Source organism: Sceloporus undulatus, chromosome 1, assembly GCF_019175285.1.
Source record: "Sceloporus undulatus isolate JIND9_A2432 ecotype Alabama chromosome 1, SceUnd_v1.1, whole genome shotgun sequence".
Lineage (NCBI taxonomy): Eukaryota > Metazoa > Chordata > Lepidosauria > Squamata > Phrynosomatidae > Sceloporus > Sceloporus undulatus.
Window position 1 is genome coordinate 236,971,740 of NC_056522.1, and position 23,885 is coordinate 236,995,624.

General features: G+C 39.9%; 1 protein-coding gene across 2 annotated transcripts in view; it reads right to left on the bottom strand.

The window, feature by feature from the left end:
• Positions 1–1,199: 1,199 nt before the first annotated feature.
• LOC121919207 (protein mono-ADP-ribosyltransferase PARP14-like) overlaps positions 1,200–23,885 on the bottom strand; it is a 37,350-nt gene continuing 14,664 nt past the window's right edge. Inside the window, exons 5-16 of one of the 2 annotated variants that reach the window (XM_042445556.1) lie at positions 21,198–23,458; positions 19,760–19,996; positions 16,272–16,493; positions 13,832–13,907; positions 13,157–13,306; positions 12,740–12,802; positions 11,712–11,879; positions 9,926–10,135; positions 6,743–7,348; positions 4,941–5,080; positions 2,651–2,825; positions 1,200–1,792 (exon numbers count right to left, since the gene is read on the bottom strand). In XM_042445556.1, coding sequence (XP_042301490.1) covers positions 1,506–1,792; positions 2,651–2,825; positions 4,941–5,080; positions 6,743–7,348; positions 9,926–10,135; positions 11,712–11,879; positions 12,740–12,802; positions 13,157–13,306; positions 13,832–13,907; positions 16,272–16,493; positions 19,760–19,996; positions 21,198–23,458 — 4,595 coding nt within the window. In that variant the 3' untranslated portion in view covers positions 1,200–1,505. The remainder of the gene's footprint in view (positions 1,793–2,650; positions 2,826–4,940; positions 5,081–6,742; positions 7,349–9,925; positions 10,136–11,711; positions 11,880–12,739; positions 12,803–13,156; positions 13,307–13,831; positions 13,908–16,271; positions 16,494–19,759; positions 19,997–21,197; positions 23,459–23,885) is intronic. The other variant, XM_042445557.1, reaches the window with a different exon arrangement.

The following is a 23,885-nucleotide window of genomic DNA, read 5'->3' on the forward strand; positions in this document are numbered from 1 at the left end:
ATGTGCTCGTGCTGATTGATTTCAGTAAGGCCTTTGACAAAGTTCCCCATGACATTCTTGCAAACAAGCTTGTAAAATGTGGGCTAGACAAAGGAACTGTTAAATGGATCTGTAATTGGTTGACCGGCCGAACCCAAAGGGTGCTCAACAATGGCTCCTTTTCATCCTGGAGAAAAGTGACCAGTGGGGTCCCACAGGGCTCTGTCCTGGGCCCAGTGCTATTCAACATCTTTATCAATGACCTGGATGACAGAATTGGGAGCATACTTATCAAATTTGCAGATGACACCAAATTAGGGGGAATAGCTAATACCCCAGAGGACAGGACCAAGAGTCAAAATGACCTGAATAGACTAGAAAGCTGGGCCAAAGCTAACAAAATGAAATTCAACACGGAGAAATGTAAGGTATTGCACTTAGGGCGGAAAAATAAAATGCACAGATATAGGATGGGTGACACCTGGCTGAATGAAACTGTGAGTGAAAGAGATCTAGGAATCCAAGTAGACCACAAGTTGAAAATGAGTCAACAGTGCGACGCAGCAGCTAAAAAGGCCAATGCAATTTTAGGCTGCATTAATAAAAGTATAATATAGTGTCTAGATCAAGGGAAGTAATAGTGCCACTCTATTCTGCTTTGGTCAGGACCGACCTGGACTATTGTGTCCAGTTCTGGGCACCACAGTTTAAAAAGGATGTGGAGAAACTAGAGCATGTCCAAAGGAGGGCGACAAAAATGGTGAAGGGTCTGGAAACCATGCCCTATGAGGAACGACTTAGGGAGCTGGGGATGTTTAGCCTGGAGAAAAGAAGGTTAAGAGGTGATATGATAGCCCTGTTTAAATATTTGAAGGGATGTCATATTGAAGAGGGAGCAAGCTTGTTTTCTGCTGCTCCAGAGAACAGGACCCGGAACAATGGATGCAAGCTACAGGAAAAGAGATTCCACCTGAACATTAGGAGGAACTTCCTGACAGTAAGGGCTGTTCGACAATGGAATGCACTCCCTCGGAGGGTGATAGAGTCTCCTTCCTTGGAGGTCTTTAAACAGAGGCTGGATGGCCATCTGTCAGGGATGCTTTGATTTGGATTTCCTGCATGGCAGGGGGTTGGACTGGATGGCCCTAGTGGTCTCTTCCAACTCTATGATTCTATGATTAGGCTATAATGACAATTAAAGACTGAGTGCCAGACGACAATTCAAATAAAGCTTTTAATTTTTTTAAGTGATCATCAAAGACAGTAAATTGGCAGTAACAAACTCATCTAAACATTGTTAATTAATGCTGGCAGTGGAACAGAAAACCATCACTATATATGTTCAGACAGATGCAAACAAACTGACCGATACCTCTATTAATCTCTGAAAGGCACAGTGGCATCGAAGTTGGCGAAGAAAGTTCAAGCAAAAAAAAGCTAAAATGGCATGATTGTTTGCAGCATTTTCATTCACTTTCTTTGTTTTGTTTAGGGCAAAAAGGCAGCCTCCGAATGTTTAAATCCTGTTATTTTCTGAAAGTAATAAGATATTCTGGATAGGCCTGAGCATCAGAAAATATGACGAACATGGATGGAGCAGTTACATTGTCAGTCACACTATCATACAGGTCAAACCCTCCATTGTTTTTTGTTGGTGGAACAATCATTCCATGATTTCCAACACAGTAATCCCCAGTGAGAACTCGAGCAAGGTACATGTATTTTCTACCATTTCTGTCTGGTATGGAATATGTGTCTTGTGAAGAATACCTTGCATTTATGGCAAAATAGGTCCCCTTTCCAATTGCTGCAGCTGAAACCATAAAAGAAATTGAAGTGTTAGCAATATTAACAATAACTCAAGAAATAAATAGAAATCACCATTACCAATAATTTGGTAAATCAATTACTTAAGAAATTGCAGTTGCCAAACTGTTTGAGCAGGTATTTTGTTAATTAGCCTGCCAGTTCAGTAAAGTGAAAGAAACAACAGCATCCAAAAGACATTTTTTAAATTAATTCTGAATTCATGTTAAAACTGATGAACCTAAGGACCCAAGCCTGAGAAGCAGGCAAAAATGAGGCAACCCCTGCAAAACTATAATATTTTGATGCAGGGGAGAACCAGGTACATTGCCCCCAAAATAAAGCGTATACACTTATGTATGGTAATAGGTACACTTATGTATGGTAATAGGTCCAAATGGGAAATCAGTGCAACTAGTCTGAGCCAGCATGAATTATTGTTCATTGCTAAATAATGGATAGTAATTCACCTTTTTAAAGGGCACTTACAGCACTTGGCATTCTGTTATTTTCAATGTGGTGTAGTGGTTACTTATTTAATTCTGTTTATAAGCCATCTACTGTATATCTAAAGACTTCAAAACAGTAGACAGCAGTGATCAGACAATATATTAAATAAAAGTTAAACATTTACTTTACCCATAAAAAGAATGGTGAAGCTAAAGAGCATAGAGTACCACTTGGATGATCTATAGATGATTACAATGCTCAAATGTCTAGTTAAATATACTGGGTGATCTTTGGCCAGACATTCCCTCTCTTATTCATGGGTTGTCAGAACAAAGCAGGGAGAGAGCCAAGTCCCTTGACCTCACTGGAGAAAAGGCAGGATAAACAAAATGTACCATGTTTCTGATGAACCTACCATTCTTTCCAGCATAACTGCGATTAAATCCAGTATGGTTAATTGGGCTCATTGTGGAATATGGAGTTCCATGAAACAGCATCTTTTCATTGTTTTTATGGCCGTTCTTTTTATCTAGCTCTTGTTTTTTTACTTGGTAAGATTGCCATAGGAAAGGATTCTGTACCCTTTCAATCTATAAGAGTTGAAAATATAAAGGCACGATTCAGAAAAATTCACAGAAAGTGAACAAAAAAGAATGGTTATGAAAGTGGACTGCAGGTATTCTTAGAACATTAAAGGCCAAGACTACATATTCTCTGTCTCTCTCATGCTCCCATACATCCAATCCTTCAGTCACTCATTCCCACATTTGATTAATATGGTGATTCTGTAGCATTTTCAAAGCAGCAATTGTTGGAAAGAACAGATACATTAACTCTTGTCTTGCCCACCACCATGCTTCTGTCATAATTTCTTCCATCTACGCTTGAAAACTGGAAACAAATAAGTGGAGGTAAAAACCTTAGGGGGAGGGTTGCATGGGAAAATCATGCAGGAGGAGGGAAATTAAGTACCCTCTCCTATTTACTTCTTCCTTCTGGAACAGGCATGCTGCATGCCTGCTATATGTCAAAAACGGGGCTAAGAATCAACCTGGCAAAAGATTTGGCTGTTGCCTTCGGTACACCTTACCAGTTCCCCACCAGTTTCATCACAGAGAACAGAAACACAGATTATTTCAAGAAAGGGTGTGGCAAGAAGGTAGGAACAATAGCTCAAGTAGTAAGGTTTGTGACCAGGGAAGGAACTTAAAGAGACCCACAAATAAAGTACAGCCATGGCTGATCTGGGGAGTAGTGTAGCAGTCCTGGTTATGACCTACTGTATATACTCAAGTATAAGTCTATAAATTTTAGTCAAAAAGTGGCCTCCAAAAAACTGAGTCGACTTATCAATGGGTCAACGTAAGTATTGTACTTTAACTCATATATATGTACAATGGATCCTTGCCTTACGTGGAGGATCCATTCCAGACCCCCCCCCCCCCCCTAACACTAATTATGCGCATGCTTGAGCCCCATTCATTTGAATCGGGCTTGTGCACGTGGTGGTGCAGGAGTGCGCGGGGCGCCACCGGCGCACACCCCATTCATTTGAATGGGACACGGCTTGAGCACGTATGCTCAAGTTGGTGTAAAGCACGCCCGCGTAGAACACGGGTGCACTGTATATGAAAAGGAACCATCCCCTGGTGAAACGCAAGAGAATAATCTGTCCTAGAAGCACTGACTTCCCTCTACTCTCTTATCAATCCAGCTTTTAATATGAGCACAAGCTGTTATGCCTCCTGTAATTCTGTAAGTTCTTTGGCATTTTCTTTTGCTTCATCCTTTACATCCTTTGTTACCTGGCCTTAAATTTTACCCTCGACTTATCCACAGATCATATAAAAATCCATAATTTTTGCTCCAAAACCTGCCCTCAACTTATACATGAGGTCGACTTAAAATTGAGTATATATGGTATCCTAGAATTAGGAACTTAAAGAGACACTAGGGAAAGAGTAGTAACAGATACTTTATATGCAGTAACAGAATGCAATCTGGAATTGTAGCTAAGGGAAATTACCAACTCCTTGGTTTTTCTGAATGCAGTCTGGAACCATAGCTGGGAGGAATTTTCAACTCCTCTACCCCCTGCCTATCGATTTCTGACACATTCACACCTTTTCCTGGATACAGCAAATACATGGGTAAGATTTTCATTATGTTGATCCATTTTCACCACGCAGGAATTACTCCATCTTAGAACCCTGGTGGCGCAGTGGTGAAATGCCTGTACAGCAGCCACTCATTCACAAACCATAATGTTGTGAGTTCAATACAAGCCAGGGGCTCAGGGTCGACTCCGTCTTGGATCATTCCATAGGTGACTAAAATGCATATACATATTGTTGGAGGCAGTTGGCTTACACACTGTAAATCGCTTAAGGGAGTGCTTAAGTGCACTGATAAGCAGTATAGAAATGTATTTGCTATTGCTATTTTGCTGTAATATATATACAGATCAGAAAGTTTCAAATTCTTTGTAACAGGTCACATGAATATACATCAGTCTAATATAAGTGGATTTTCCCCTTGTTAATTTCACACTTCTGAGATGATCTTCTAGCTGTCTATATACTTATACTGTCATACGTCACATAAAACTTTAAAAATTGAGTCCTCCCTCAACTTAGTATTCCACAGCATTTAAACAGCACCCTCATATGTGGCCTGAAAAGTGTGTTGCCTCTAATATACTTCACCTGTTCTATTTTGTAGTTAGGGCAACCTTGCTGAAACTTTCTTTCAACATCCTTATATTCTTGTGCTGTGGGTTTCAGCAAAACCAATTTGATACGATTTCCCTTCATATCTTCCCAGTGCTTTGGAAGTGCTACTTTACCTGCAAAGTAAATATTCTGTTAATACTGTTTCTATAATTAAAAAAATAAAACTTGAGGCCTAATACAGACTGCCCAAAAAAGGTGATCTGCCAGCGCCCTGGTTTGCTCCGCAAGGAAGCCGCAGTGGACAAACCGCAAGCCTTCCTCGCGGAGCAAAAAGAACCCACAAAACCCAGGTTATTTTTGCGGTGCCATAATGACACCGCAGTGCGACAATATTATGGCACTGTGATGCGTGGACACTAAGCGTCCATCACGTCAAAATGGAGGTGCTGTTCAGGGCGCCGCCATTTTGACGTACGGAAGACGTGCTAGACTTGTGGGGCATCTGTAAGTGACACCCTGAGGCAACCCTAGCACATCATCAAGACGTGCCATGAGGCCCGTCTGTACCGGCCCATAGTTTCACCATCACTAGAGCTGAGTATTTAGGTTATGGAGTTACCTAGTGCTCTGGTCCATCACTTCCACTGCAGCTGAAGCAGTGGGATGGGGCCTGTTGTTTCCTGACCTAAAAATCAAATAAGCTCTGAACAAAGATATAGAGCAAACAACAGTGGCTGCAACATAATAGGGAATGGCAGAGGTGAATAGACTGCTTTGAGTGATTTAGCAATTGTCTAGTCAATCTGGGATGATTAATGAAACAATCACATAGTAAATATAGACAATGTGACTTTCTCCTCATGTGCTAAGCAATGACCAGATTCACTCAACCCAGGCACAAAGAAACTACTAGTATATGTGATCTTTGGTGCTAATTTTTGCCACCACTAAACCAGTTTTCCAGATTTGGACTCTGAGGTGTAATTTAGATTGTCGACTGTATCATGCCACAATCCACCAAAATTGCAGACAGGTTGTTCTTGTCTTTGTGTTTACACTGACCTAGGAACAGTTTCTTCATTCTGCGCAAAGTCCAATGCTATGGGCTTGATCTGAACCAGGGATCCAACCACTGGGACAGCTGGGGCTGTAAAAAGCCATAAAATCCTACTGGAACAACTAAAGCTGAAAAACCATAATGTACTGAACAGCAGGTTTCACGATGACCTGAATTTGCATGACACCAGCCAGGGATCTGTATCACCACCAATATGTCGTGTGTGAGCAAACATGATGGTGCATTACTCAACTGCTTTTTGGTTTCTTTAGCTGTTCCAAGTGCAGAAGAAGCAACCAAGCAGCATGCTGCCAGCACCCTGTTCAAGATAGGGGTCCCATGGATCCCTACTTTGACATGTCATGAAAATGCATCCATTATGTAAGTCTTGCACTTCAAATCCTAGATCCCTTACACAAGGGGGATTAAATCTCCAGAAAAGGGCTTGGTGGCAGCAGTACTGTTATCACTACACTGAGAAGAAGAGGCAAGTCTGGGTAGAGCCCAGTCACATACAGGGCCCCTTTTCACCACATGTGTGAATGGGCCCCTTAACAGAAACTGATCAGGTTATATATTTACATTTTTGCACCAGAGTCAAAAGAAATTAATACTGAACAGATAGAGGAAGTGAAAAGTGTTGCATGTACAGGAATCACTAAAATACGTCAAAGCTTTGAGGATTGTGGTGAGGGAAATGTTTTAGTGAGGTGACACCAGCTAACCTAAAGGAAAGCACACATTATTCAAGACTCTAAAGAACTGAGCCCCACATTACCTTCTTCCTTGGAAGAACGCTTAAAGTAAACAGTTTTTCCTTTATGATGAGCGGACATATTTTTTAAGTCTACCATGTAGGCCTTCCCATCAATTTGGATGTTGACATGCATCTTCTTGCTGATCATAGCATCTTCTAAATGGAGATTGGCTAGCATATCAACAGATGTGTATTTATCCCCATCTTTGGAATACTGCCATTCAACCAAATTTTTGGCAAGCTCTGCCTTGGATCTCTCCTCCCGGTCATCTTTCATTTTTTTAATCAAGTCCTGAATTTCTGTGAAGGCGGTGAGGACATCCCGGGGAATGCCAGACACTAGAATGAAAGGAGGAGACTGCTTCTTCTCTAACTGAATGGCTATATGTAGTCTTTTCTGGAGTTCATTCAGTTTCTGAATTTCGGCATCATCAAACATGTCAATCAATTCATCAGTGATACGATTTTCTGCCTGTTCCTGGAGAATCAATTTTTTTAGCCAGGACTCAGCAGCATCCACATTTTTTCTGTCTTCCCCACAGATTTCAAACACGGCGACCTCAACCTTCTTTTCCAAAAGCAACAGTCGTTTCTTTGGAACAGGTGGTTTATTGCGAATAATAAAGTCTGCAAATAAAGAAATTCAGTAAATACATAGAAAAGGCTGCAAAGGAATACTATAGCAAAACAAAAAAGTCTAGGGAAAGGTAATTGTTTTATTAAATTTATTAAAATTTATTTAAATTATTAATTTTATTTTAATATTTATTAAAAAGTTTTATTATCCAATGTGAAGGCAAAATAATAATAATATATTGGCTATAATATCATGTCATTCAGGCAGCCAATATGTTCAAAACTATGTTTTGTGTGGATACTCCCCAGATTCTATTATTTAATTTACTTCTTACTTACACTGGATGACTCCAAGCAAATAATGCTGCTATAACAGCTTACATTCTTTTTCAACTGAGGAAGACATTTGTCGAAACGCGTATGGTTTAATTTGGATTGATTGTTTGTGTACTTTTACTTCCAATATATGTCCTTTAGGAAGTGCATACATTTATGATATTATATGCATTTTGATTGTTGGACATTTTTATTTGTATGGGATTCAGTTTCCAGCATCTTATGTTTACTGACAAAACTGATATCTCTTATTTTGTATATGTTCAGACATTGTATACTATCTGAGGCCTTTATCTTCAGGCAAAGCATACAGTTTCAAACATATTGGCTGCCTGAATGACATCGTATTATAGACAATATATTATTATTTTGCCATCACATTGGATAATAAAGCTTTTTAATAAATTTTCCTACAACTACTTTTCCTTAGACTTTTTTGTATTGCTATTTTTTGTCAGGACCATGTGGCACACTTGGTCTGGAAATGACTTGGGACCTTATCACACTGGGGCTTTAGAGCTCAGAACTAGGGTGAGTTCGAATTGAGTGATGCGCATTCGCCTCATTACGTTCATGTATTTTCACACCCAGTTGCTTTCAATGGGGCCCCCTTCTGTGGTGGTTCCGTGGGGCTTCTGAACTGAATCCAGCTGGCTCCACATTTTGGCAAGTCCGCTAAATAAGTGGATTCACGGGATTCGCACTGATGGTCAGTTCGAATTCAATGCGGATGTGGAATTCCAATCTGCTGGTGTTGTGGAGCACCATTGCAAGACCCCTGGGTTGCAAATCTCCCATGATACCCTGCTGCAATTTGTCCCATTTGTTTCCGGTGGCCCTTTTCGCTTTCAGGGCAACCGGGTCTCCATTGGAGCTCTCTCTATGCTTCCCCACTGCAACTTCTCCAGAGGAGCCTGGCCAGCCAGCGCTCTTTCCCTCCTTCCCTGCCTCTCTCTCCCTCTCTCTCTCTCACACACACACACATATACATCAATCAGGGGGTGATGGGATAGGTCGCTGGGTCCAGGATCGGGAGGCAGAGGCAGTCAGGGGATGATAGGTCGCTGGGGCCAGAAGATGATGGGTTAGGTGGCAGAGGGGGTGAGATGGGGATGCAGGAGCAGTCAGGGGATGATGGGTTAGGTGTCAGGGTGAAGGAAGGGAGCAGACTGGGGTCTAGGAGGATGCAGGGGATGATGTGACAAAAGGATAGATATAGATATATGTTGCTGAAATAGATGAGGGGAATGACAAGAGGATAGATATAGATGCGGAGGGGAAATAGCTGTCATTCCTGTGAAAGTGGAGGGGAAATAGCTGTCATTCCCGTGAAAGTGGAGCCAGGCTCCCTTCTTCACCCCAGAAGTGCAAAGGTTCAGGATGCCTTCAGGGCCCCACTGAGCATGTGCAAGGGTCCCAATTCGAATCGTTGAATCCCCCATGGTATGCACCGGTGTGGAAATACAATTTGCACTCACTCCGCTTTGCCTGAATCCGCATCACGTGACTTCCTTGGATTTGATTCCCCCTCAGCTCAGAAGGGCAACGGAACAGCAAACAGGTGTGATAAAACAGCCACATTATAACATCAATTTGAATCATTCGACCCACACTCACCCCTGATCTTAGCTCCAATAACCTCAGTGTGATAAGGTCCCTGGATATGGCCACTAGGTGGAACTACGAAATAGGTAATTACTGCTCTGGTGGCAGGTGTGCATGAGTCAGCATTTAAAGGGATGTGCATCAGGGGATATCTGATGCAATATGCACTAGGGATGTAGCCAGCAATGTTTCATTGGTGGGATGATATCACGTGACTGCACAGATGACCACCTATAAAAAGGAGATGGTGATTATCTCCTGTGTGGGTTTGTTGTGGTTGGTGGTTGGCAGAGCATTTTGTTGGTTTAGAGAAGATTTGTGAGTATACGAGACGGCTGTCCGATACTCTGTATATATTTGTAAATACTTGAAACAAAGATTAAAAGCCCTCATGTCGAGTGAAAGCTTGCAGTGCATCTGTCTTTATTTTGGCAAGCCGGGAGCTCAAGGCTGTTTGCTGTGAGGATTTTTTTTCCTTCTCGGCCTGAATTCCTTTTTCAGACATCTCTCCAAAACCCTTCTCCGTGGCATCCTGTCAGCGTGGATCAACTCTGCACGTGGTCGTAGTGGACACAGCACGTCTCTCTATGCCCCAACATTTTGTTCTTTTGGTTTAGGAAAACACCTTTGTGTGTACATCTGCAAAGGAATACTGCCAGCAAAATAGAATGAATAACGTGCACTTACTTTTGATCTTAGTCATCACAGATTCTGCAGGGGTGGGCAATGCAGAACCTTCTCTTGTTTTCATAGAGGCATAAAAAGCATTTTGCATGTTGGGCTGAAAAATAACAATCTTAATTGTTTTTAAATGTTGGGGCAATTCTTTGCCTATGAAGTCACCAACTGCCCCAATCATGTCATCAGCTGCATCTTCAGGACTCCTCCCTGACTGACCTGCATCATGCATGACAACACAGAAAAAGAAAGATATTACAGATAACAATCAACACTATTTTACATGCTGCTCACCTCTTAAAAAACAGGGGCGGGCAACCAGCAACCTCCTGAGTGTTATTTCACTTGCCCCTCTCATCATGACAAAAAGTCGTGCTCACCCCTTCCCTGTGACAGCAGCCTCTTCCTGAAGAGAGAGCCGCTGCCACCACAGCAGAGCGGGAGGAGCACACTCACCCATTCTCATCCTACAGCGGGAGGAGAGCCCAACCTGATGTCCGCCCTCTTCTGGGGCGTCACTCAGTGTGGGCTGCACCTCCTAGCGATGCACTGGTGTACACTTTACAATTGTACACTTTATGATTGTAAAAACTGGGACCAAAGCATCCTTAAACATCTCTTCCTTTGAATTTCCAATGGCTTTAGTACTTCTGTTATAGTAAACTTGTAATATATTGCTCTAATCCAAAACTGTCTTTGGCAACAGAATTTCCTATGTCTTTGAAACAGAACAAAAAGGGTATAAAGGTAACCAGTAAAAAGAACATAATAGTAAGAAAACACCGAGGAGGGACAAGGACACTTTTATTCCAGTACATGAAACGCTTCCACACAGGTGATGACAATGATTTGTTCTCTCTTGCCTCACAGGGGAGGGCTAGATTGAATGGGTTTATAGAAGGGCAAATTTTTGTTGAACCTAGGAGGAACATCTCTATGCTATGAACAGTTTGATTACAGTATCAATTAATTAGAAAGAGGAGTAGACTTTCCTTTAACCGAGATCTTGAAACAGAAGTTGTTGGGAATGCTCTTGATCTGCATCAGTGGAGGGCTACTTAGCCCACAATAAAGTTTCTACAACTTATGGAAACGGTTTTCATCCTTGGCCAAGGGTGAATTTCAACACTCTAGAACTGTTTGCATAAACTACAGCACAAATTGATCCAACACTTATTACAACTATCAGGCTATTTTATTTTATTTTATTTGTAGGATACCTTTCTCCCAGAAGGGACCTAAGGCAGTTATCAGGTTAGTGGTTGGTTGCATTAGTTGTGCTAATGCACTGGTGCTAAAGGGAGTAGAATTTCTAGCACTTTTCTGCTAGTATAGTTATTGGATACAACCCACATCCACAACTTACTTTATGATTTTATAAAGAGATGGCTAGAGATGGCTGTTTCTTATACAGCAATTGATAATCAGGCAGTTTTGGCAGCAGATGCCTATTTGTGGAGAATCCTCTCCATTTAATCCAAGCATACCACAAATGGATTTAGCAGTACTGCCCATAAGATGCAAACCTCTAATGCAAAAATTTATTCCAACATCTCAAATGTCCTATAACATGTGAATCTGTTACGGAGAATATCTGGCCATCCAGATGCTATTGTACTGGAACTCCCATTGACATTAGGCACCACAACCAATAGTGAGGGATGAAGAGAGCTACAGCCTGACAATATCTGAAGGGTCACACATTAATCACCCCTGGTTTAAGCCATCTTTCCTTAATGAAAAAAAAAAGTTATTCTGAATCTGCCAGCTGTTACTTTCTAAAGAAAATACAAACCTGTTCCAATTGCAGGAAAGGCAACAGACGTGTATTTCTTTGCTTCACACTCTTGGAGAACTATGGAGACCTGAGTTTTGATATCCGCGTTGGGAGCAAGGTGTATAATTTTCTTACAGATCAGATTGCCCCCTTGTGTGGTTATAAATCCATTGTGAAGCTGTGAGGCTAGAAAAGAGAAAACAAGGACTCAGTAGTCCAGCTTTTAATAATGTAAACCTAAATGTCTAATTGCTGCACCTCTTAGTTTAATGAGAAGATTAGTGTATAAAGAGTTTTAGGCATACATTTCACATATTTATTCACCTATCCATTAATAGTTTGCTTAAGAGGCAAGTAGCAATTCTAACATATATTTGCTGGAATTTGGGGGAAGAGTAAGATCCATGTATCATTTAGCAACTAGGTTTTGTTCTCCCTTGGAAGCAGCAAGCTCCTGTTAGGAAGGATGAGGAAAATTGTATCAGCCAGACAGCAGGTCATGAGTGTCATGAAAATTATTTGTTAGTACTGTGTTTACATTATCAGGAAGAGGAGAAGTTTGTTTGATTTTTCCATCATATCTGCCAAAATAACACTTGTGACTTTGGGAATTATGCATCTTGACTTGGCTGAGTGCCATTTGCTGCTACATTTCAGGCATAAAAATGACATTGGCAGATAATTTGGGGGTGTGACCTCCCATCTGAACCATGGGATATCTATGCCTGCAGATATTATTAAATGCTCTCCCCAGTCACTGAGAAACCCCTTTATCTGTAGGCCTGCGTAGCCGAATTATGGGACTCTAAGGCAAACCTTAGTAAGGTTTTCTTGGTAAGGTTTGTTCAGAGGCCACTGCCTTCTTCGAGGCTGAGTGTGACTTGCCCAAGGTTACCCAGTGGGTTTCCATGGCCAAGCAGAGAGTCAAACCCTGGTCTCTCAGAGCCCTCACTGTATTAGATGATTAGAAAAATCATGAAATTTCTAAGGAAGCATGAATAAGAGAAAGAGAAGAATTATCTAATGGATCTGGGACTTTTCATTACCAAGAGCTGCACATTCCTTTTCCACTTCAGGGCCACCACCTTCTAAAATTGCCTTGGAGACACCTTCAAAGAAGTTAGGGAGAAAATGTTTAGGTAAGTAATTCAGGCAAGTAATTTTTAAAGAAACCTATCTTCTGTAAAAAAAACATGATGGACAAATTATTTGAAATTGTACATCAAAATTGTCAGATGGCAATCAAATTGGATATTGCTGAGCAGGGTTTGAGCTGGTCTGGTAGAATGATGCTTGGCTTTAAGTACAGGGAAACCTAAATTTAAAATGCATTTCACAACTGTCTTAATGCACATACCTACAAACTCACAAACGTTATTCTTATTAGAATGTTCAGTGTGTCTACAATAATTACTCATTAATGTAGATTCAGAATAATAAATAGGTTCATCAAAGCTAAGTACCTGCTTTGGCATTAAAGCTTGAATTTGTTACATTGACAATAACATCTGTAGTTTCCTTTGTAATATCTCCTGTAACTGTTTGGAATTTAATCGGCCCAATCTGCATTTCATGAATTCCCAAAACTGGAATTGAAATAGGTCCAAAGAAACCTGTAAATAAGGAATGATACAGGATGATCAAGAAAGGCATTAACCTCTTGATGAAACACTCATGCTAAGTACAATACACAGACACATGATGTTAAATTAGTATTTTAAGACCTCCAAAGAAAAATATTCAAAGTTTTATTATATTTTAGTTCTGTTCTTTGGGCAATGGTTGGGAGATTATAGTCCACTGAATTTGGAAGATATCAGGTTATGAAAGGCTTAATACAATTTAATTACTTTTCTATATACAGACATAGGAAAAGAGCAAAGCTTGGGGAAGTTATTTTTTTGGAACTTCAGCTTCAAGACTTACCAAAGCTTTGGCCAAAATAGAAAGCTATAAATAATAAAACACTGAACTAAAAAAGAAATATTTATATTTGGATGTTTTTATCCTGAAATATTAAGTCAAGCTCAGGTGTGTATATTTTATATCTAACATGTCAACAGCTCAAGAATTCATTACCAAAAGCAGAGAGAGAGAGAAACAAGGACAATAAGCTACAATCAAACCAAAACACTTGCCTTCATTTCTTCCATCAGTCTGTAGCAGACCACTAGGAATTCTGCCAGTCCCAGACTCAAACACTTGTGAGAAGGCCTAAGAGGGAAACATACCAATGTTGCTGAAAGAGGATCACAATGAAACCATTCTACAGACCATAAAAAATCAATTCATCAAAAATCTCCCTTCATAGTGTTAACTATCTCTTGTAACTCAGAAGGTCATGGTTCTTCTTCTCCTAGTCTTTTAGAAAAGGATTCATTTGCATGAATGAGAGAAGAGATGGCACACCTTGTTAATAAACTATTCTTGTGGATAGGGATCTATCAAATGTTTGAGTTTTGTTGCTACTGCTGCTCTGTCAATATTAATCTAGAAACATATTTTGATTTTTCAAGAGAACTGAAAGTGACAGAACTACCATTCCCACAGAGTACATTTTTGGTGCTGTTCTTTAATCCAATCATTGTGCCCAACTGAAGAGGGGACATCTGTCTTCTTTATTCTTTCATTATTCCAGTTTTCAAGGAAGAACAAAACACATGAACAGAAGTAATACAAATATATGTACACCATATAGGCACTACTATATCACCATTAACTCTGCAGGATGCGGAGGAGGAAAAAACCCTAATATTTCCCTCAAACATGTGCTAAGAACTACACAATCTCCTTCATGCTTACTTGGAAATTTTTACTGATTTCAACAGATTTCTCATGTGCCTATGTCTAGAATCCTAAAATTCCTAAATAGGCATGATAAACCAAGATAAAAATATCTTTTATAGTTGCCGCTTTAATAATTTCCTGGAGAAATAGTTACCTAACTAAATTTAAATGAATGACATTATGGTGTCACTATGATACCCTGCAGCTGTTTCTTCTAGTCTAAACACTATGAAATGTTAGCTGACTGTGTGAGAGGATGATGGGATACTGGAGGGACACAGTGATGCCCTAAAAGAGGAAAAATGAAAATGAAAGTGGCTGGAAGTCCACTTCCAGTTTTCTAAAAATGTTTTAAAGCTGGGTCAGGGCCAGGGAGAGACTGTAACCTGATTAGAAGGAGAAGCATCAGTCTTGGAGGCTGCCAAGAATGGCAATTCCTTTATTCAGCCAAAAAACTATATTCAAAATCAGGGAAGGGGTCCGGGGTTTGCAAAAACAGTGTGTGTGTGTGGGGGGGGCGCTACATGCAGCCTGTGGGTCACAGCATTCCTGCTTATTCTTTACAGACAGGGCAGTCAAACTGCAGCTTGCAATCCACATGGGCTCTTTCACATAACATGCAGCTTGGGCAGTGCAAATATCTGGGGAAGTAGACTGAAGTCTATGAAAGCTCATGCTGCCAACTTTTTACTTTCAGTTAGTCTCATAGGTGTTACAAGATCTCTCCACATACTTGCACAAGTATGTTGGCCGAGCTCCTTTTTGCATTACAATTCATATAGAAGATAAAAAAAGAATTTCAAGTGTTATAATTGTTATACCACATAAAAACTGAGAGTCTGCTGGACTAAAACCTAAGTTTAATATTCATGGTGAGTAAATATATTTAAGAATTTAAATACTAATTTTAATGCTACACTTGAATCAGGGACTAAATAAATTTTGAATTACCAAGGATTACAGACAAATTGTGCTGGAGAATCAGTACAAGCCCAATGTTAGTTTTAGTAAGCATGGCTTGCAATTTTCTGACTGTGGTGTGTGTGGCCATGTTGCTGATAGTAAAAATTAGTGGGGTGTTAGTGTGATTTTGGGTACTGCCGAGTTTAGTTGTGTTACATGTTTTGGAGGTTATTGTTTCTTTCACCTTTAATTCTTTTAGAAGTGTCTGTAATTCTGTAAGGTGATATCTGATTAAAATATCTTTAATTTTATTGGTTTACAGATTTTTCTCCATGTTTTGACTAGATATGTACAAAGACAAAAATCATTAAAAATATCTATTTTACCGCTTTTATGTTTATCTTTGTCGATCTCATTTAATATTAATGAAGTGGAAATTTGCAAATTATTCTTAGATGCATCTATAGTTCATTATTATATTAAATAGTTCAATATAGTTAAAACACTAATCAATCAGGAATCCAAAAACAGCTGGTATACTTCTGTGTACTTTGTAATTAATGAAACTAATTAACAGTTTAAAACTACACAGATGGATAAATATTATTACATATATGTATTTCTTAATATTATAATTTTTTTGTAAGAAAATGTGCATGTAACAATAACAAAAGTATGTGTAATGTCTGCTCATGTGCTGTAATTCCCAAATATCTGAAGTTTATCATAGGGTGGTTCTTACATTAGACTAGTTTGCCCACTCCTTTTCTATAGGAAGGCCTAGATGACTGACTCAAACACTTCTGTCTGTCCTATTTGTATGTTCTACTGTACAAACTTTCTGGAACATTACTGAAATCTTTCTTTGAACCATTTCAGTGCCGTTACCTGTATGTTATCTGTATCTTTTGGATGTAGGAGAAAATGAACTTCCTGAAGAAATTTTAATTTTTTTGTCCTACTATACTGAAGTGTCTCCTCAAACATTAATTTAGCAACTTCAGCTCTTGGAAAGGAAAACCCGCCTGTTCCAATGGCTGGGAATGAGATGGAACGTAACGACAGCTCTTCGGTTCTCTCCAGACATTCTCTCATAATAGCTTTAAGTTTCTGTAAAATATATAGCAGATGTCTATAAACCGAGCAGTCAATCATTAAAACCATAATATTAAGGACATGTACAAACCTAACACCAAAGCAGAAGACATAGCAGTTACTATGTATTTTATTCACATATCCATCTCATTCATATATAAAGTAGACAACAGATGGGGTTGGGAGGTGCCTATTTAAAACACACACATGCACAGAAACATGGGGAGGAAGAAAGGTAAACTTAGATCTTGGAAGCAATGAATCACAAGTATTGCTGTTCACTATAAAACATTTGTTGTAATAAACGAGTCCTGGTGGCGCAGTGGTTAAATGCCTGTACTGCAGCCATTCACTCAAAACCACAAGGTTGCGAGTTCAAGACCAGCAAAAGGGCCCAAGCTAGACTCAGGCTTGCATCCTTCTGAGGTTGCTAAAATGAGTACCCAGACTGTTGGGGGCAAATTAGCTTACTTGCTAATTAGCTTACTTGCTGTTCACCGCTATGATCTTTGGAATAGCGGTATATAAATAAAAAACAAAAAACAAAAAACAAATGAAATTATATTTCTAAATGAGTGTTGAAATGATGTTGCTTTCTGGGAATAATGATGAATTTTGTGTTACTTCCAAACATTCGGTCTGAAGGGCATTTCTGGAGGCCTTCTGACATAAATTTTAAACTTTTTTTGTCTGTGTCAGTCCCTAATCAATCTTAAAGTATTCCTCACCCCACAAAGAAAGCAATGGAAAGTAAAGGAAAAACTACAAATATAGCAGTGCTAAGAAGTGGAACAATTTGAGGCCGTGTTTGCAAAACACTTCCATGCAATTTCTGGACAAGTACACTCCTAGACCTACAACACATGTTGTTCTGCCTGTGTAGATTGACCATTAAGGATCAATTTTCCCTACAATTCTTAGCAAGAGTGTTCTTCAACTAAAATTGATATGCAGGACCAGTGCAAGGTTGGACTGTCAGCAGCTTCCCATGGACAATGTGAAGTCGAAGGATTTCATTGCCGGCATCCATAGTTTTTTGTGGTTTTTTTCAGGCTACGTGGCCATGTTCTAGAAGAGTTTCCTCCTGACATTTCGCCAGCATCCGTGGCTGGCATCTTCAGAGAATTCTCTGAAGATGCCAGCCACAGATGCTGTTGAAACATCAGGAAGAAGCTCTTCTAGAACATGGCCACATAGCCTGAAAAAAACCACAAAAAAATTACTGAGTGCTAATTGAGTGGGTAGGGGGGATCTCTGAAGTCCCATTGCTTATTCCAGGTCAGTCAAGAAATTAACTGAGTGACTTTGGGCCAGTCATATTCTCTTAACCTGACCTATATCACTGGATTATTGTCAGTTTAAGCAGGATGAGAAGAAGCCCAGGAGGGAGGGGAAGGAGGAATGCCCAGGCTAGCAGCCTTCACCTTCAAAACAGTGAATTTCAAGACTGAATATGACTGAATATGGAGGGCTGACTGTTATACGTATACCCAAGAATAAACACAAAACAGTTGTACTATTAAAGAAAACCTAAATCTGCATTTTTGCTTTATAATAGAAGAAACTATGCTGGACTACATGCAGTCTTTTGACAACTGAATGGATGTTGAGAAAGAAGTATTTAACAGCCTGGCATAATGCAATTTAAAAAGTGTTTTATTGTTGTTTTTTTAAATGCAATTTAATTCTATACCAGTTTAAATGAATTTTAGCAGTAAAGTATAACTCTGTGCTTATCTGTACCTGTTTTATCTATTTTCATTTGTATGTCTTTTAGGCTGGGTGCCATCTTTCCCCACAATGGTGGGAGAAAGTTTGGATATATGTCAATTAAAAAATAAACACAAGGATTTAGGAGGCAGGATAGAGGTGGATTATGCAACACTAAAGGTAAACTCTGCAAACCATGTCAAACAAGACTGGGGTGGTCTCCATATGTTTTTGGCATAAGGTGCGGTTTTGTGGCCCTCCAGATGCTGTTTAATTGCAATTCCCACAATACTTCACTATGGCTATGCTGGCAAAGGCTGATGGGAGTTGTTGGACAAAAATGTTTGTGGGTCATGACCCCTTTGGGGTCAAACAACCCTTTCACAGGGGTCACCTAAGACCATCGGAAAACATATTTCCAATGGTGTTAGGAACTGAGACACCGCTCCTCTATGGCTGGGGGTCACCACAGCATGAGGAACTGTATTAAAGGGTTGCAGCATTAGGAAGGTTGAGAACCACTGGTCTACAGCATCACAACTGCTCACTACTAAAGTAGATAATGTATTTTTTAAGAGATGTTCTTCTCTAAGCAGTGAGCAACATTTGTTTGTTACAACATATGATTTTCCTCACCTATGTATCTAATATTTAGCATGGCTTGTTTTGTAATTATGTGCTAGGTGAAATGTAGCTGGTGGATATGTCTGAATTCAAAGTGGCATTAAAGATGTATCCCTTCCAGCAGGCCTATCCAGGTGGTTTTTAAATTATGAATTAGTTATGGATTGATTGTTTTTAATATGTATGCTTTTAAAACTGATGTTACACTTTTAACTGTACAGTGGTGCCTCGGGTTACGAAAGTAATTCGTTCCGCGGCCGCTTTCGTAACCCGAAAAGCCTTCGTAAGCCGAATTGCCATAGGAGCTAATGGGGAAAAGCCGCGTTTCGTGTGAAAAAGCCGAAAAAAGCACCAAAAATTTTCTTCGTAACCCGAAAAAACATTCGTAACCCGGAACAATGATTTCCAATGGGATTTTTTCGTATCCCGAAAATTTCATAACCTGGGTATTTCGTATCCCGAGGTACCACTGTATTTTAACTGGTATCCATGTTTTTGTGTTATGTATCTATTTGTTGTTGTATTTTAATCTGTTGTTCCCTATCTCAATCTATAAAGAGATGCAGGTAGGAAATTATTACTATTACTATTATTACTATTATTATTATTATTATTATTATTATTATTACATTAACCATTAGAAGATAAGCAAGCTTAATGTTCAAGTCTGATTGCTGATGAGCATATCTTTGAGAAAATCCCATTACATGAAGGGAGGAAAGGGTTAACTGTGGAGAACAGGCATTCTTGTTAAAATCTGTGTGACCCTGAAAGAGTGTAACTTTCAGGCACCCTGAAGCTACCCTGAACATAGCCAGAGGACAAAAATATGCAGCATCGCATCTCTACATACAGCCACAGATTTAAAATAAAACAAATCCTTCTTCTTTATCCATGAGCTTTGAATTCTAGTGCAGTGCTGACACAGAAATGAAACAGACCATTACCTTGATTGCATGTCCTTTTCCTCCATCCCACTGTGGAACAACAACATGGAGGACAACTCCACTAGCCAAGTTGTATCCGCTGGTCTGGATCACACAGCCATCCTGAGCTCCTTGACCTTGAACAGCTAGATCAAACTCAGCCTGGAGTTCTGGCCCAGCCTTCTCCAACAAAGCTTTGGAAAGGGGACCCACACCAAGCTTGAGATCGCTGCCAATGCTGCTTACAACAATGTCCGTCTGGAACAGAAGGAAACTTTAAATCATTTAGAAGTGAAATGCATCAAGCAAGACACAGACAGACTCAGCATCCTAGGAGCTAGGAAAGCAAATTGCAGACTACAGTGCTACCTCGGGTTACGAAATTAATTCGTTCCGCCGTTCCGTTCGTAACCCGATAATTTCGCAACCCGAAAAGGCTTTCCGTTAGCGCTGGAAAGCCGCTAGCCGCGCTTTGCGTTTGAAAATATCGTAACCCGGAACAGTTTTTTCCAATCTAACTTTTTCGTAACCCGGAAATTTCGTAACGCGATCATTTCGTATCCCGGGGCACCACTGTATGTGAGACAAGAATGACATTATTATAATTATTATGATGATGATTATTATTAAAGCAATGAAGTGGGAAGCAATCCTTACATTAGAATTTGGGATTAAACAGTGATACTGGCAGTAGATGTGAGATAAATAGTACTATTTTGAATGCATTATTATCATATTAATTAATGTCCATAGGATATAATTTTGTCAAGTGGTGTAGCTGGCTTTCCAAACAGATTATCCTTCAAGCTACCAATGCAGGGGTAGGCAACCTGTGCCCCACGGGCCGGATGCAGCCCGGCGAGGCCCTGGGACTGGCCCCAGCCCGGTCCTGCCGCTGATTGCCGCCGGGACCTTTGGCCTCTCGCGCGCAGGGGCAAGGAGGGCAATTGTCTATAGACGCCTCAGAAACATGCATGTATATTAACATTTTTTTAAAAAATCAGCAATTTTTTTTGCCTGTCCTCCACTTTTTTAAAAAAAGTGTCCACCATTTGAAAATGTTGCCCTACATTTGTCTTGGTTTGTTTGTTTGTTTGTTTGTTTAAAAATAATTATTTATTTTTTGGCTTCGTCCCCCCAGTTGTCTGAGGGACAGCAACCCGGCCCCTGGCTCAAAAAGGTTGCCTACCCCTGTACCAATGTATAGCAGCTCTGCCGGGATACTGACCTCCATGTTGGTTATTGCTATAGTTACAAGGTATAACACATGAACAACTGGGGACTGCCATAGTTAGAATATTGGACAACTCAGTCCCCAATTGTGAGTGGTCCTAAATTATTACTCAGTAGTCCACATGAGAGCAGAAATACTCAACAAGTAAGCTACATTTGGTTTCAAAACTGTAAAGATGTCCTATCTGCATCTAAATACAACTTACACAACCCTTTACATGCTTACCATCGCATATTCAATGCCCTTTTCCTGAAGAATAAGTTTCAGGCCTTCATCAGAAATCACTGTGTGAAAATCTTCTCCATATTCTGCAGGCGGACTGGCTGGCTGGGAGTGAGACACAGAATGGGGCTGGGGTGGTGCTTCTCTGAAGGTTTCATTCAAAGCATCAGCAAGAGCCTGAACTGTATTTTCTGACACATCCACAAGGTATATCTGTTTCAGGCTGTTATTCTCAGAAGATTCTTCTAAATGTTCCTTGATGGCTGTCACAATGCTATGGGCACACTCTTTTAGCGGGAATCCAAAAATTCCAGAGCTTACCGCAGGGAAGGCTATAGAATGATGATTGTATTTCTCTGCCTGTTTTAAACTTTCCTTCACTGCTTTTTTTAAGAGGCAAATACATTTTTCGTTTTCAAAGCTGCTCCACCTTGGCCCAACTGCATGAATGACTTGCTTACATGGTAAGTTGCAAGCACCTGTGGTAATCGCACAGCCAGGTTTAAAACGTCCAGCTCTCCTCACTAGGTCATCACAATCTCTTTGTAGCTGTGGACCAGCTGCTTTTAAAAGTGCACCTGCAAGGCCACCAATGTGCTTCAGATCCTCATTTGATGCATTGACCACAACGTCAACTGGAAAGCATGTCAAGTCTCCTTTACAGGCCTCAACAACAACACCATCCTTCAATTGTATTTTTGCATGAGGGTGCCCATCCTTTACCCTGGAGTCTCTATCATCTTCTTCATCCTTCTGTAATCGGATCAAACAATGAAAGGATTCTTTTGCTTCAGAAATATAGGAATGTTCTCGCTTTTTGAAGAAGATTTTAACTCCTGGTTTATCAAATACCACTCTTCTAGAATGCAATAAAGACAGCATTTGTTCAACTATGGCAGCTGCTTTCATTACTTCTGCTTTAGGTCCACTCAGGACAATGTTCTTCTGTTTAGCTTGTAGCCCAAAATTGATTTTCACATTCTTTCTCTTCAAGTCTTGCCAAATTTTACCCTTTTTTTCCTCCATAAACTGCACAACCACTAACAACTTAGCAGGGATTACTTTTAGCATCCGGGTGTTCTTCTCAACAAAATTAGAAAGCTCCTGGTAGACACTGGCTACTGCTGTTGTATAACCAGCTATTGTTACTTTAGTGTCTTCCCCCAAAACAAAGCAGTCATCAATTATTACAGCTTCATCAACAGAACTGTGCTTCTTCAGGAGTTTTTTTACAAGTTCCTTCCATTCCTTTTTGTTGATGAGTTCTGGATCTTCCAAAGTAATGAGCTTACTATGCAAGTCTTTCTTCATCTGTTCCTCTGCTTTCAAGAGGTCTCCAGAAGAATGACCTACCAACAGTACAGAATCAGGTCCAAGATCATATGCAGCATTAATATTATTTGCATGAAATATGATTGCGGATACCTTTTGGCTGTCTACATGCTGTAGGAATTGAAAAATCTGAGCAGGAACAGTGACTTCCTTCTCTTGCATGTCATGCAACTTCTCCAGTAGATCACTTTTCATTTTGTATACTTCTGTGGGCATTCCACACAGCTGCATCACATTTGTTGAAAGATCATAAGAGAACTTGAGGCCAGAGTTCTCTTTATAGAAATTGTCATCTTGCAAAACACGATGCAAAACAGCATGGCGTCTTGGGGCAATTTGCAATGTTTGCTGTATTGCCTGCCTTGCTTTTTCGGCACTTTGAGTCAAATTTTCAATGTATGCATTTACCTGATTCACCGCAATATCCACATTGAATACAAAACCAGATATGGTAACAGTTTCTTTGGAAACATCAGGCACGGCTAAAACATTATTTATGAAATTGCTTTCTATCTTCTCCCATTCTGCTGGGATAATTTTGCATGTTGTTGTCTTGAACTTTGATAGGATGCAAGCAAATTCTGTAAAAACTTTATCTTTCCAGGTCTTTATTAATTTTCTTATGGCCGTTCCTTGTTTAGATAAGGCAGATGATGGATGTATTGTGATTTCTGGATGTTCACATGTCACTGGAGGCCACATTAGATCACAGAAGCAATTTTTCATTTCTTTATCTATTTCTTGGGTTAGTTTATCTTTGCCTTGTAGGAACTGCCAGATATAAGGATCTAGAGGAACTCTAACAGGTTCTGGCATCTTGATCTGCAATCTTTCCTTCCCATACAAGACGGCATCCAAAGAACTGTAGTATGGGTAAACTGAAATAGGTTGATGATCAAAAGAATGCTGCTTTTTCAGTACAGTCTGCACAGCTAAAAAACATCAACAGAAAACACAGTGAATATTCTGACAATTTAATTACCATGAGCAATGCAAATGCACAGATGTCATACAAAATATATCCACCACCATTACTATTGATTATGTACAAAAGCAGCAGCAAGTACTGTGCACTGTTGCCACCACACTTTCCATCCCTCATACATGAAGGGAAAACATTTAGAACTTCCAAATGAGCTTTGCAATAATCTTAAGTAGTTTCTGTATAAACCATAATCATTTTTGGCAGGATACACTGTTTTATTAACCAATGAGTTTGCGCAAGTCAGTTTCTCCCATATTCAAACAACATTGGTGTTCACTATGATCTAAAACACACTGCAGAAATAATCCATTTTGAGACCACTTTAACTGCCCTGGCCCAGTGCTAGGAAATTCTGGACACTATAGTTTTGTGAG